This window comes from Physella acuta, unplaced genomic scaffold, assembly GCF_028476545.2.
Source record: "Physella acuta isolate Inbredline_101_S28 unplaced genomic scaffold, ASM2847654v3 ptg002549l, whole genome shotgun sequence".
In the NCBI taxonomy this organism is placed as follows: Eukaryota; Metazoa; Mollusca; class Gastropoda; family Physidae; genus Physella; species Physella acuta.
In genome coordinates this window covers 1,964-16,109 of record NW_026734016.1, presented here as the reverse complement: position 1 = coordinate 16,109, position 14,146 = coordinate 1,964, and the positions used below count along the sequence as shown (strand labels likewise).

At 34.7% G+C, this 14,146-nt stretch overlaps 1 protein-coding gene across 1 annotated transcript; it reads left to right on the top strand.

Moving 5' to 3' along the window:
- The first annotated feature begins 7,263 nt into the window (after positions 1-7,263).
- On the top strand, positions 7,264-12,126 carry LOC131933551 (uncharacterized). Its single transcript, XM_059290276.1, has 9 exons — positions 7,264-7,344; positions 8,519-8,617; positions 9,279-9,399; positions 9,623-9,754; positions 10,134-10,182; positions 10,363-10,422; positions 10,987-11,064; positions 11,748-11,850; positions 12,023-12,126. The coding sequence occupies exons 2-9, from the start codon at positions 8,519-8,521 to the stop codon at positions 12,050-12,052; spliced, it is 672 nt and encodes a 223-aa protein (XP_059146259.1). The 5' UTR covers positions 7,264-7,344; the 3' UTR covers positions 12,053-12,126.
- Positions 12,127-14,146: the final 2,020 nt, after the last annotated feature.

Here is a 14,146-nt window from a genome sequence, read left to right as displayed (position 1 = left end):
TGGTATACCGATACTTAAGTACATATGACTACAAAAGTGATGACCTACACACATGTTTAGACTACCAAATGGTATACCGATACTTAAGTACATATGACTACAAAAGTGATGACCTACACACATGTTTAAACTGTCACAAGATAATATCTCGTGAAGGACGGTTTCTGCACTCATCTCGCTCTTTTTTATCCACCCCAGCCCACCCCACGTTATTCTAGGTTTCAAACATTAAGAATAAGTGTATTGAACATATCAATATTCACTTTTCTTTTCATTTTGTTTACATTAAGCTATATAGATCTCGTAATTTGGAAAATTAATTTATAGTTAAATCATTAAGGTTGGACAGAAAGCTCATACTGACAGCGAATAAAACCAAACGACCAAACAATAAATTTAAAATAAAACATATACTACTTCGAATTCTTATGTTGTCTACCAAGTTATAGTCTGAAGGTTGATGCTGTTTAATTTCCCTAACATTCGACATGTACTTAACTCGTTTTGTGAAACAGTAAAGTATTTTTTGCTAAAATGGGTCATCAGACTGTTGTACATTTGTTGTAACAATATTTTTTTTCTTTTGCCAAAAAGAAACAAACATTTTGGACCCAACATGGTAAACATCAGGGCTAGAATCCTAACAAAAAAAACATCAGACACAATCCCTTTATTTGGGATTTACATGGAAAAAAAAATCAAAACAAAGACTGGAATAACCACCAATAAATGTTCTTTGTAATACAGGAACCAATGGACTGTCCTAATTTGTTATATATACTCTTTAAATGTTCGTACATGTTGAATACTATATATATATATATATATATATATATATATATATATATATATATATATATATATATAATATATATATATATATATATATATATATATATATATATATATATATATATATATATATATATATAGGAATATCTGTGTGTGTATTTATGTATGGGTATGTGTACCAGTTATTAATTTTTAAACTCATCACAAAAAGGAAGGACAACTTTCAACGTAACAGTCCCATATTCCAACAAATCAAGTATTCATGATGTGCTGATGCTACCAAATCTAGTCTTGGCAATGTTTGTTTGATTTATTCTTTTGTAGAGAGGTGGAGATGTGTATCTTAAATGCAGGTATATTATCCTTTTTCGTGTTTATTTTCTTGTATCCTTAGATTGAATCGTTTTTGTTTTTTACGACTTAATTTGTCCCCCCCCCCAACACGAATCTCTAAATCCCATCTAAAATTAATAAGCTACACTCCTCCATATGGCAATGAATTTGTTGTTATATTTTCCAAAAACATCTAAGTTCTACAGTATATAAAGTGTTGTATAATTTTGTATTTGATTAATGGTAAGCTATTAATGAAAGTTGTATTTATTTATTTATTTTTCAATGCAGGCGTATACATAATATATGTTGCTGTCATTTATTTGAACTAAACAACAGTTTGGGAAATGAAAGATTTTATTAATAAATCAATGTAAAAAAGGCGTATACCTTGCTGTTTTCAAAGCCTGTTATTTAAATGCTTATATCTACATACCCCGGACCATTGACGTAGCGAGGTCGGGTGTAACCCGGTGCGGTCCGCACCCTCCCCCTCGATACGCCTCTGCCCCGCACATTACGTTGTACTGTATTGTTGAATTGTATATTTATGTCAAAATGTTAAGAAAAGCGTTCAGTGTCAAAATGGCTAGTGACAGAATGACCCTGACAAAATGGCACCATAAAATGGACCCCGTCAAAAGGGTCGGCTACAAATGTCATTAGGAACACTTCCACGATACGCTTCACACTTAGCTTTGCCAACACTTAAAAATAGAACATATGCGCGTTTTGTTCGGTAGGCTTTTACTCTATATTATTTTATCAAATATAGGAATATAGAATATTTTTTTTTAAGTTTTATGGTCATCTAGCTATGATTTCCATCAAAATAAGTCGGTCGTTGACTGTACATTTATCTCTAGTATGCTGTAGGTTTTCATTTCAAAACGTCTTTTAAACTAGTTTTAAGCAACAACTCTGTTTTAAAACAACTTTTAAAAAAGCATAATTAAAATTTATTTACACTCAAGGCTTGCATACAGAAGCCATAGCGCATCTGGGCAGTGGTGTGATTAAATCTGCACACTAATAACTCAGATAATTTAAATAAGTTCTAGAAAAAAAATATTACCACGTCCAATTAAACATGATTGTGGCGATCTTATCGGTTGTGTTTTAGTAATAAACTTGAATTATTCATACGAATGTGAATATTATAACTAATCGATGGTTAAGTTGAATAAGGTTATTCATTCATAATTAAATATCATGTATTTTTTAAACTTTCTTAATTGAACATAAATTAGCTTGTTATTGTCTACACACATACAATATGCATCACACATTATATTATAAAAAAATTTTTTTTCTAAAACTGTGTTGTGAATTTTTGTATGCTTGATGGTATTGTATGTGTTGTGATAATGATGTTGCTTTAGTTATGTTGGTTGTGACAGGTAGTTAATTAAAAATATAAGTTGTTTGGCAGTTAGGTGAGAGGGTTGTAGTCGGGGTAGTTAGGTTGTTTGAAATGAGAATATAGTGGAGAGTTCGTTAAGTTGAGAGCGGAATTCACAGCCGTTCTATCTAACGAATGCTGCAAGTGTTGTTACAAAAATAAAGGATGACATTAAACATTCATTTTTTTTTGTAAAAAAGACATACATATCGAATTTACATATATGCTGATTCAGAAATAGATTTAAATAAGTTATAGAGGGATCCACACTACTTACAAACCACTAACAATGGAGCAAGGAACAAATAAAGTTGGAAAACATCGTGATGTTTTAGATTTTCTGACATTTAATAACACTACCCTTTTGTTTTCATAATACTCTTTAATTAAAAAAAAACAATGTTACCTTAGAAAATATATCATTAAGCTTGCAAGTTGTATTGACAGTATGTTGTTGTTCGTCCTCTTGGAAAAGATATATAATTGGGTAATTAATTCTAATTGCATGTGCTATTGGGTCGTCCATAAATGACGACTAACTCATAGGGGAGGGGAATCGGTAATTTTGTGACGGTGTGTGATAGGGAGAGGGGGAGGGAGAGACCAGATGGTGTGACGTCACACTTTTCCATTATAAAACAGCAATGTCAGAAAACGTTATTTAGCCGCTATTTCACGTTTTAGAAAACTGTTTTAATAACTTGTTATAGGAATTGATTAAAATATTCTTTGTTGACAGAGTTCAGACAAGATTTTGGAAAAATATTGTATTTTAAGAAAAATTCAACTTCAATGTTGAAGGGGAGTTTTAGGCTGAGGAGTGACGTCAGTTTAGCGGAGGTCTGGCTATTTGTAAAGATGTGTGGAAGAAGTAGCATACATAAAACTATCTTACACCCGCGCTTCGTTACCCTGGGGATACGTCCCGATATGGATACTACCCCAGAGCACCTCCCTACTCGCGGGTGGCGGTAGCACCTTCGGGGTGAATAGGGATATTTACGAACATCAGCCCAGATACCTCGCCTCCCCGAACCCACAGCGTAATTTAAACCGCCACCAAACTACATGTTTTCCCGGGCGTCCGCGCCCAGGGAGCGACTTTCCATAGACTACCACCTTATTCATTCTCCAGCTTTGAAGAAGACAAAGTTGATATACCGTTGACGGAAGTGCTAGAATGTGCGGAACGACACTTGCGGCGTATATTATAGACTAGCTGCATACCCGAGCTTCGCTACGGTGAATCTTTTTAAAATAGATATAATATCTATATATATAATTCTCTTTTAGGAGCCGTTAGAAAACAAGCTGCAAGCGCGCGCCTTGCAGTCCCCATCTCTTCCTCTCTATTGCTACCACCCCCCACCCCCAACCCCCCTCCCCTCACATGGTCAGGTGAGTTGTAGTTCATGCTAAATGTTTAGTTTGGTGACGGCTAATAGGGGCCGATAATTCAGTTTGAAACTTTTTTAAACTTAGAGGAGGTAACTAAGAGGAGGCTGCTTTCACGGGGGGGGGGGGGGGGGGGAATGGGGGTTTAGTGTTTTAAAGCAAATACTTTCAATTACTGAAAAGTAGAAAAAAAAACAACTAAATAGCGGCGTATGATACACCGCGGGTCGGCTCGTAATAATATAATTTTTAAAAACAGAACGGGAATTTAAAAACGCCAATTAACTTGTCGCCTTTTAGGCCCGAGCATGGCAGTATTACATTAACGCCATCATTTGGATTTTCAGGCACACCTTACCAAGGCTATGTGCAGAATGCTTTAGTGTTAAAAAAAACCGGGGTGTGCGCAATAGGGGGACGCTTGGTACCTTACGAGACGATTTTCAGTCGCCTTGTCCCGCCCCTTCTCAGGGAAGTCCCTGCGAGGGTCGGGCGGGGTTTCTAACGTCGTGTCTGCGGGGCCAGGCTAGCGCTAAGGTGCACACCTTGGAACACTGGAATGCTGAACACTAATCTTGGTGTGGGTTTTGGGGAGTCTGATAATAGACTCTTCTTTTTTTTTTTTAAATTACAGTAATACTTTTCCGATTATAGCCTTGTTGGTCAAGGCAAATCGAAATTTTGAGGGGCGGGGGGGGGGGGGGGGGGGGGGGGGAGGGGATCGAACGTTTGAGGAGGGGAAGGGGGTGGGGTGCAACTTGAAAATTGAAACTTTGCCCCCGGGAAAGGTCGCTGACACCATTAAGTGCCGCACCGGGGGTACTTATAAGCCTGCATTATTTTTTAATTTAAGATGATTTTTAAAAAAAAAAATTATTGATTTAATTAATTAATAGTATTATCTCCCCTGTGTCACCGGTAGGTTGCGTGATCGATGTTTTTTGAAAACTTTCGATACTGTAGACCCCCTCCCCTCCCACCCCACCCCCTCCCTCCCCCTTCCCCTCACCCCCTCTTTAACCCCAAGAGACTCCTGTAAGAAATTGATTAAGAAATATTTTAGAGAATTGTAAAATTTTGGGTCTGTATAATTATATATGGGTGTTTTTTTTTAGTAACACATTTATAAGCTGTTAAAGCATTATGGTTTTGATCTAAGTTTATAGATTAAAATCATTTTACATATTTACTAAATATTTAGTAAATCACTATAAATATCTTTTATACACTATTGTAGAAGTGTATCTGAGGACTAACAGCCACAGAAAGGCGCTGTGCTAGTATTGTCTATAGTATGTTGTAGGTATTAACTTTGCCTGCTTTAAGAGGCTTCTCACATGTGACATTATAGGTCGCTGAGATAGTCATGAGCTTGGTGCACGCCCGGAGTAAAATGCTAAACCACACTCTGGACCCAAGTGTACAAAATGGATACAATCCACACTCTGGACCCAAATGTACAAGTTGGATACAATCCACACTCTGGACATAAGTATACAAGCAGGATACAATCCACACTCTGGACCCAAATGTACAAGTTGGATACAATCCACACTCTGAACTTCACTCTAGATTCTAGAATCTAGATCTAGATCTCCTAGATTCGGCTGGATACAATCCACAATCTGGATCCAAGTGTACAAGCTGGATACAATCCACAATCTGGCTGTAATAGAGAAAATTCAAACGTTGTTTGGTTTTTCTATAGAAACAACACGAGAGAATATTTATTGCTCGCGACTTGCAGTTGATTACATGAGTACTAGCTGCATACCCGTGCTCCGCCACAGTGAATCTTTTTGTAATGTACTAACTTGGTGTGGATATGGATATTACGTCAGAGTTTATAGCATACCCGTGCTCCGCCACGGTGAATCTTTGTGTAATGTACTAACTTGGGAACAAAACAAAACTAAACACAAACGCTTATACCCGCGCTTCGCTACGGTGGGGATATGGATATTACCTCAGAGTTAGCGCGCGGGTGGGGATCCCCGTATTGTGGCGAGTATTTCTTCGTAGCTGCGCGCGGGTGGCGGTAGCACTTTGGTGCGAATATGGATATTCACAAAATTTAAATTACTGTTAAAAAAAAAATATTGAGAGCCGATACTCTCACAAACGTCCGCCCAGACATCTCCCCAAACCCAAGGCGTCATTTAAACCGCCGCCAAAAAAACTTGTTTTCCCGGCCGTCCGCGCACATGGAGAGATTTCCAAAATCTATAGCGATGACGGAATGACTGACTGACACACTACCACCAGCGGTATATTATAGTTTTTAATTTAAATTTGATTATATGGTAGTACAAACTCAGTTTTAAATTCACACTAAGATTAAGATGTTTATTATTTTAGAAATATAGTAAAGGGCAGTAACAAGAAAAAAAAACAGTGGCTTTGATTCTGGATAATTTCCCTTTAAACGCCGCGATTTTTTGCAACCTTGCAAATCTGTGATCACGATAGCTTGACCTTTTGTTTCAGTTGTGAATATTTAAATATAACAGCTTTATATTAACTTTTGAGTGTTTTACACTAACCCAAAGTGGCATTTACTCTACCGTGGCTGTTAGAAAGTGATAGCACGGTCCTACTTTAGAAAACATCTTTGCTGACGGTTAAAAATAAAGTCTAGGCCTAACAATCTCAATAGAACAGATGATTAGTCGGAGCCTAGTTCAAGCGAATACGAATGTAGAGAAAGAAAGTGGTTTAAAATGTTCCATGGTATGAAACGTGCTAGTTCTGTGACTTAGCTGTTGTATAAAATGCTGTATGCGTTGTACACAGAGTTTCTTCCAGGCATCTCTTCGGGGGGGGGGGGGCTTTGAACCCCCCCCGAAAAATTTTTACCGCCCCCCCCCCCCCCCCGAACGAAATGAAATTTATATAATTTATATAGAAAATATATACTTTTAACAGTGTCCGCCCCCCCCCCCCCCCCGAAGAAATTTTACCGCCCCCCCGAAGATTTCAAGTGCCCCCCCCCCCGGAGAAAAAAGTCTGGAAGAAACACTGGTTGTACACTAATCTGCTACGACTACTGTGCAATGCAGTTTTGGTTTCACAACTTTATTGTCATTTAACATTTTTGTTCGTCTAAAATATTCAAAGACTTACTTAACACATAATTAACCGATTTTATTTTTGCGAAAAAATAACGTTTAAATAACGTCATTATTTAATAGCTGTTTTAAAATCACAGCTATTTGACAGTTTTACAGGATGTGTAGGCTAACCTTGTAAAAATCCCACTTAGTATATTATGTAATAACGGGAAAACCCGTATGGAAATTCTATTCCCGAGGAAATACGTTCAGTGCGAGCGATACGTTGAAACTACTTTACTCACTCTCCTAGCGATAATAGATTTGACAGAAAACAGGTTTAGTTTTTGTACTTATCTACGTGCTCTAAAGGTAGGATGCTTTTAATTATTAGTAAAATACAAATTTAAAATACACATTTATTTTCGTAATCAGCGAAAAAAAAAACGAGCAATAAAATAAAGCACATGCCTGCATATGCTCATGTGATGTGTTTGCTAAACACAAGATGGCCTATTCTAGTTGAACTACACATAGCTGTTTATTCACATGGTGCGTTATGCTATGAGACCTACATTCAGAGTACGTTTATCAAAAACAAGTCTCGTTTAATCTCAGATGTGAACTCGTATTAGGCAGTTAGGTTTGACGTCATTATTCTTGACTGAACATATTTCTGATAGATAATTAAACGACATGTTATCATGTTTGTAACTTTTACAAATTAAGCAGGAACAAACATGGCAGGTTCCAACTGCTGGTATAACCTTGACCTTATAGTGCCTGCTAATGATACTGTGTTTACATTCACAGAAGAGAAGAATGTAATATTTTGTTGTGCCTGTTTTAATACAACTATTCGCTGGGAAAATGTCGAACGTAGAAGGATGTTGACAATTTAGTAAAAAAAAAAAATCGGGTTTTACTTTGTGTAGCTTGGTTTTAGGGCGTGGGTGGTGTACATGGTGTAGATGGTGTAGATAAGGAAGTACGTTAGTTGTGATAAGGATGTAGTGACTATATTTAGTTAGGGAGGGGGGGTGATATCTATAAATAGCTTCGTATAGAAATTTGTATCTACGCATCTTCGTTGTATCATATACACTTGGTGTAAGAGAGCCAGCAGGCTAGCACTATAGTGGAAACAGCTGAACAGAGTGACAGAAGACCGTGGATAGTGGGAACCTTCATCAGAGGAGCTATGCTTCGCCAGGAAGAACAGGAAAAATGGTGACAAATACTTGTGTAACTACCAGTAGTGTATCTAGACCAAGTGAAACTAGGTGGGTTAAACCAGGGTGTCATATCCCCCCCCCCTCCCCCCCGCGTACAACCTTCGCTGACAAATATACAAAAAAGCTTACATGTGATATACCACAACTAGAGGCAATCCAGCCTTGTGACTCTACTTGCAATTCATAGGTTGAAACCCTTGTGACGCCCCGGTGACTGCAATTCTATATAATTTATTGCTGATGAATAGTTTTAATTTATGTAATTAAACTAATTGTTTGAAATTTTAAAAATCCATCATCGTCTGGTTTAGATGCGACCCAAGCATTTTGAAAACATCGTTCAGCATCACAAGAATTACCTGGATCAGAAAATTATCGATCTTCAGTACGTGCTTCAGATTCTTATAAACGTAAGAAAAGTATTTGTACTTAATGAAAATATAGTTTTAAAAAGTATCTGTGTTAAATAAAAATATATTTTATAAAAGTATCTGTGTTAAATAAAAAAATATATTATATAAAAGTATCTGTGTTTAATACAAAATATATTTTATTAAAGTATCTATCTATAAAAGTATCTACTGGGTTAAATAAAAATAGAATAAAAATGGCTTAAAATCTACTGAAAGCTGTAAATAATACAGCTTGGAATATTTGGATAATGCTGCTTAGTAATTATCAATCTGCCTGTTTTTTATTAATATATGATTTAAAGTGCTATGTTCAAAGCGTTTAATTCCTTCTGAATATACATCTCAACTTATCTATCAACAATATACACATTACGACCTACGTCCTTTACACAACAAACATGTCGTCAACATCCATTATAAATTAAACATCTCCACAACAGATCGCAAACTATAAAAATCTCCCTGACATATTTTACAGAATACACATCTCCCAAACATCCAATTACACAATACACATCACACAACCATCACACAACACACACATCTCCCCAACAACAATTACGTAATACAATCTCCCCAACCATTACGTAATACAATCTCCCCAACCATTACGTAATACAATCTCCCCAACCATTACGTAATACAATCTCCCCAACAGGCATCAGACTTAAGCAGAGAGTGGCTGGAGAATCCTCACCACCATTTAGGCTATACAGGACTCAATCAACAGATTGAACATGCGATATCATCTCTATGTAACGAGGCCATGAAGATAACACGTAATGTGTAGATTTGTTAAAATTGTTGTCTCTATAGAGATAAAGATATTTTTATACAACTGTAGTTTGTCTAAGATGTTAGGAACATGTTTTGAAATAGTTTTAGCTGGAAATATATCTTAAATCACGATTTCAGTCAATACGAATTTGAAAACAACAATAAGCTGTCTATTGTATCTCTACCAAGTTGTGTCTCTCATCTTAAGATTATTGTATTGAATAGATCAAGGCCCAGACAACCAATCCAAAGACGTGACAATAGTTTCCCAGCCACCACTACAGATAGACAAAACTGTTAATGTCAACACTTCTACAGCGGCAGTGCCATTGGAGGAGAAAGTCAAACATACTAAAGGTATGTTCATATTGGTCTCTTACAGTTTATACATTCTCTACAAACTGTACTAGAACTTGTGAATAAATAGACTACATCGATGATGTCCATCTTCAGACAAGTGTTGCTTATATAAAAAAAACGTTGATAGTTTCTTAAATGTATCAGTTGACATGTTTGTGTATCTATTTGTCTGTAGCTTATTCTCGGAACTCAATTTTGATTTAAACTATTATCTCTAAGCAATGTATATATAACAAAATTGTAAATACATTAGCTGAACAATATCTATGCTATCTTCATTACTTTTTACGCTTTTAAAAGTTTTTTGAGGTAAAATATGTTACAGTTTAAACGTTTTATTTTTATATAAATTGTACATGTTAATTACTAATTACAGGAATTTTAAAAGCTAACTGTTGGGCAGAGAGTTCCTACTATGATCCCATGTAAGGATTTTAAAATCTAATCAAATATTTTAAATGGAATTGATGAAAGCGGTGCAAATTAGCCTTGAATTACTTGCATTCTATATAATTGTTAAGTGTGGCTATTACTTTTAGAATTCGCACTATGACATTTACAAATGTAAAGATGACATTTAAGTACTTTGCCTTTTTAAAACGCAGTCATATGCCAAGCTGTTATACAGGTGTCATTAACCCAAGTTTTTCGGAAGAGGCTAACAGGTAAGGTAACATACAATGGACAGACCATGTATTCACTGAAAGTTGTAACAGACTGGTAAATTGTATTCGGAATGAAACGTGTGTGATGGTTGAATACCTGGCCATCGGAAGTGAATGCGATCAATCACTGTATTTTTTATGTTTTTTGGACATCACTCACTGACTGAAAGGGAGTGATTGTAAGGCTATATAATCGAGGTAAATGAGATTTTCGAAAGCACCGCCTAGAATGGCCTAGATAAATGCAAGGAGAAGCTATGTGTTTTGAGTGTTAGAACTTGAAATGCATCCAGTATTACTCCTGTGATTTTAAATTGTTTATTCACGTACTTTAATTATAAGTGTTATACCAAATGGTGGATGTTTGATTACTGAAATGAACTGTATTATTTGTGGATTTTATTCATGTAAATAAAGTAGTGAAATGTACCTGCAGTTATTGTCTAACTTTAAAGAAAGAAGAACTCACAATAAGATTTAGTTGTCGCAAAAAGTGTTACAAAAAAGCTTTGCAGTTTGATCTCAAGAAAAACTATTGTGAAGATTACTTACATTTTATTGCAGCACGGAATGCCTCTTTGACGATGAGAATATGTCGCTACTCAATGAAGTTAGCAGCGTCAGCTCAGTTTCTACCTATGAGTAAGTTTTTACTTAACTGTTCAATGTTAACATTAAAATGAGTTTTAACAGTTCATTGTTTGAGTAAGTTTTTAGTTAACTGTTCGATGTTAACATTGAAATAATTTTTAACAGTTCATTGTCTGCGTTTGAGTAAGATTTTAGTTAACTGTTCAATGTTAACATTGAAATAATTTTTAACAGTTCATTGTTTGAGTAAGTTTTTAGTTAACTGTTCAATGTTAACATTGAAATACGTTTTAACAGTTCAGTACTAACCTTCAAGAACATTTTAAGAACGATTCAATTTGAAAATTAACTACTGGACATTGCCAGATACAAATAATGAATACAAAAATTAATCAAGACGACCAAGAACAATTCTAGATTGGATTCGTTCAAAACGTTCCATAACCCTCTTATTACCCGTGTATTCACCACATTACATTAAAAAAATTAGCCAGTTTGTCGCGATCTGTAGTTACCTTGTGTGACTCATGAAAATATTGCAATATGTTAGATACAAGTTTGCAAAAAGTCTGATGGCTGACTCCGCAATAAACAGCTTATATACTACAATTCGCTATTTTTAAAAACTCACCTACAGATTGTTATTAGTGAGTTATATCACTCAATATAGAGTATTACATAGTTTTGTTTTGAATATGACATTATGACAATAAACGACTATTACAATTCATCAGGTTCTGCATGAAAGAAAAGATCCAGGTACAGGAATGTTTTCTCTTCAAAACTAAAGTGCGGAAATTTACCAGAAGCATACAAAATTTTTTTTACAATATTAAGGTAGAGTTACTGTTCTTTTATTGTTTAATGGGTACTGTAGAAATGTGTTGTGAAAACTAAACATTTACTGTAATTGTGTATAACCTTGAAGTCTCTTTAACTGATGTTGTAGACATATCGTTGACACTTTAAATTTTCTGCAATACATTATTCTTGACAATCTTTTTAAAAGGTAAAAAGACAATGGAAAAAGTTTACCTGAAGAGAAATTCTGCGCAATTTGAAAGAGACGCGAGAAACAAACACGTATCCGGGCAGCCTCGATGTCATCCATTTTATTTTATGAATTAACTTCTTGTAATGTAATTTTGTTAGTTTGAAATATTTTATCTTGTTTGAAATCGATCATACAAGGTGTCAAAAAACAACACAACATTATTTTTTACATTCAGTGTGTTCTGAATGAGTTCATGATTGTTAAAAATTTATGTGTAGAATTGCTCAAATCTACTACTTCATGACGTCGAGTACCAAGCCATAAATATGTATTTTCATTTACGACTTAATGTTTAAAATATAACATATGGTGTATCCTATAGATAGAAATTGTGTTGTTTATATGTAGAAAATATACCAACCTACCCTCACTAACTGATGTCCATAAAATGTAAAAATAATTAAGTTCTAGCGTTGATGATAAAACTTTTCAAGATAAATTTTTGTTACTGGTGCATTTTGTATTCACATTTTTACAGTTGCTATCCTCAACATTTGAATGTAAAATATTCATTTATTTATGGCATTTAATTTCTCCGTATATTCAATCAGAAAACATATTTATAACAATTTGGAACTCTTTTATAATTAAAAGAATCATCATCAACATTTCTACACTTCAGAAAATTCCATCCTGTTTGTTAGCTTTATATAGTATCAATGTCATTGCTACATTATATGTTCCGTTTATTTAGATTAGCTTTATATACTAATCCCCACAACTCAACTTAAAATGCATGGACATTTATTAATTTCAAAAGTAAACGTTGACATTGCCAGGTGATTGAACTACTTAGTGCCTTCATAATGTGGTTACTGCCCTGTTTACAATGGTGTGCACTCTATTCCACCGAAGTGTAATTTAATTCTTTGATTTTTTTTTTACTTGTTACTGTACTACTCTCTTCAACTTTGAATGTAGTAGCATTGTGAATTTTGTGCCTTATTTTTATTGTACACTATATTTAAAAAAAAATCTAACCTGAGAATGACATTGAATTTTACATTGTGATTTGTAGAGCTATGTATGATGGATCAGCTAACTTGATGTCTAGTAGTGTTTCGTATTTTATGAATCAATCAATATCATTTCAACCATCCTTTTGCTATGATGAGCTTTGATAGTCACTTTCTAGAGATTATAGTGTGGTTTACATGTCCCTAAGATAATTTCAACCCCATTTAACGTACTACTATTTGGAGGATATTAAAATATGTCAAATGGTTTTACAATCAATATTTTTTTTTATCAGGCATGTTATCTTGTTTTTATACGTTTTGTAATTCAATATATACCACGTATGATTTGTTATCGCTAAGTTTTTTTAACTAAACATAACTCACCAAGTGTCTGACAGTATTTAATTAACTTCTTTACATTGTTTTCTACGAATTCAAGTTGAAATAATTTTAATTCAGAGCAATTTAATAATTAATGTATGTGGTTTTGTGCAACCTTTGTGATGATGCGACTGGGCTTTATGCTGGCCAACAATGTACGGGCTATTGAAACAGATTAGCCATACTACATAATAAGCCTTATTTTTATTATAATTAAGAGAAGAAATCACTTTTTTAATTTTCTTAGTACGAAATTATTAAAACCAGCTTTTTAGGCACCCCTATTGGATTAATTTAAGATTAAATTAAGAAGGGCTATAAGTCATGGAAGTGTCTTGAGGTTTATCTAACTTTCACAGCTTATGTAGATTTATTGTCTATGCAACTCTGTATGGTAGTTACATTAGATCGATCACCATCATAGTACATATGATGTGGTTTTTCTCGGATTTTGGTTCCCCCAAACGGCCTGGCTATCCCCCTCCACCCCCACCCCTATAGCGGGTTCTGGCCGAATGAAAGTTTCACCCGTTGCTGATAGTCTTTGCTACACCAATACAAAAAAATAATATGTTTTTAGATTTATCCCCATTTTTCAAAACAATATGAACACAATTTCAAAAGGGAAACTACTCGCAAAATCTTCTAAAATATATTAAAATAAATAAAAATCCATCTAACGAACAAAAAAAAATAATTTCATAAATATTATTTCACAATATAATAATATCTACGTACA

Bases quoted from the DNA above. Each gene is read 5' to 3' on its own strand.
- LOC131933551 (XM_059290276.1), top strand. From the start codon at position 8,519: ATGCGACCCAAGCATTTTGAAAACATCGTTCAGCATCACAAGAATTAC. The intron at 9,400-9,622 runs GTAATGTGTAGA...TGTATTGAATAG, and splicing joins CGAGGCCATGAAGATAACAC to ATCAAGGCCCAGACAACCAA. The intron at 11,065-11,747 runs GTAAGTTTTTAC...ACAATTCATCAG, and splicing joins AGCTCAGTTTCTACCTATGA to GTTCTGCATGAAAGAAAAGA.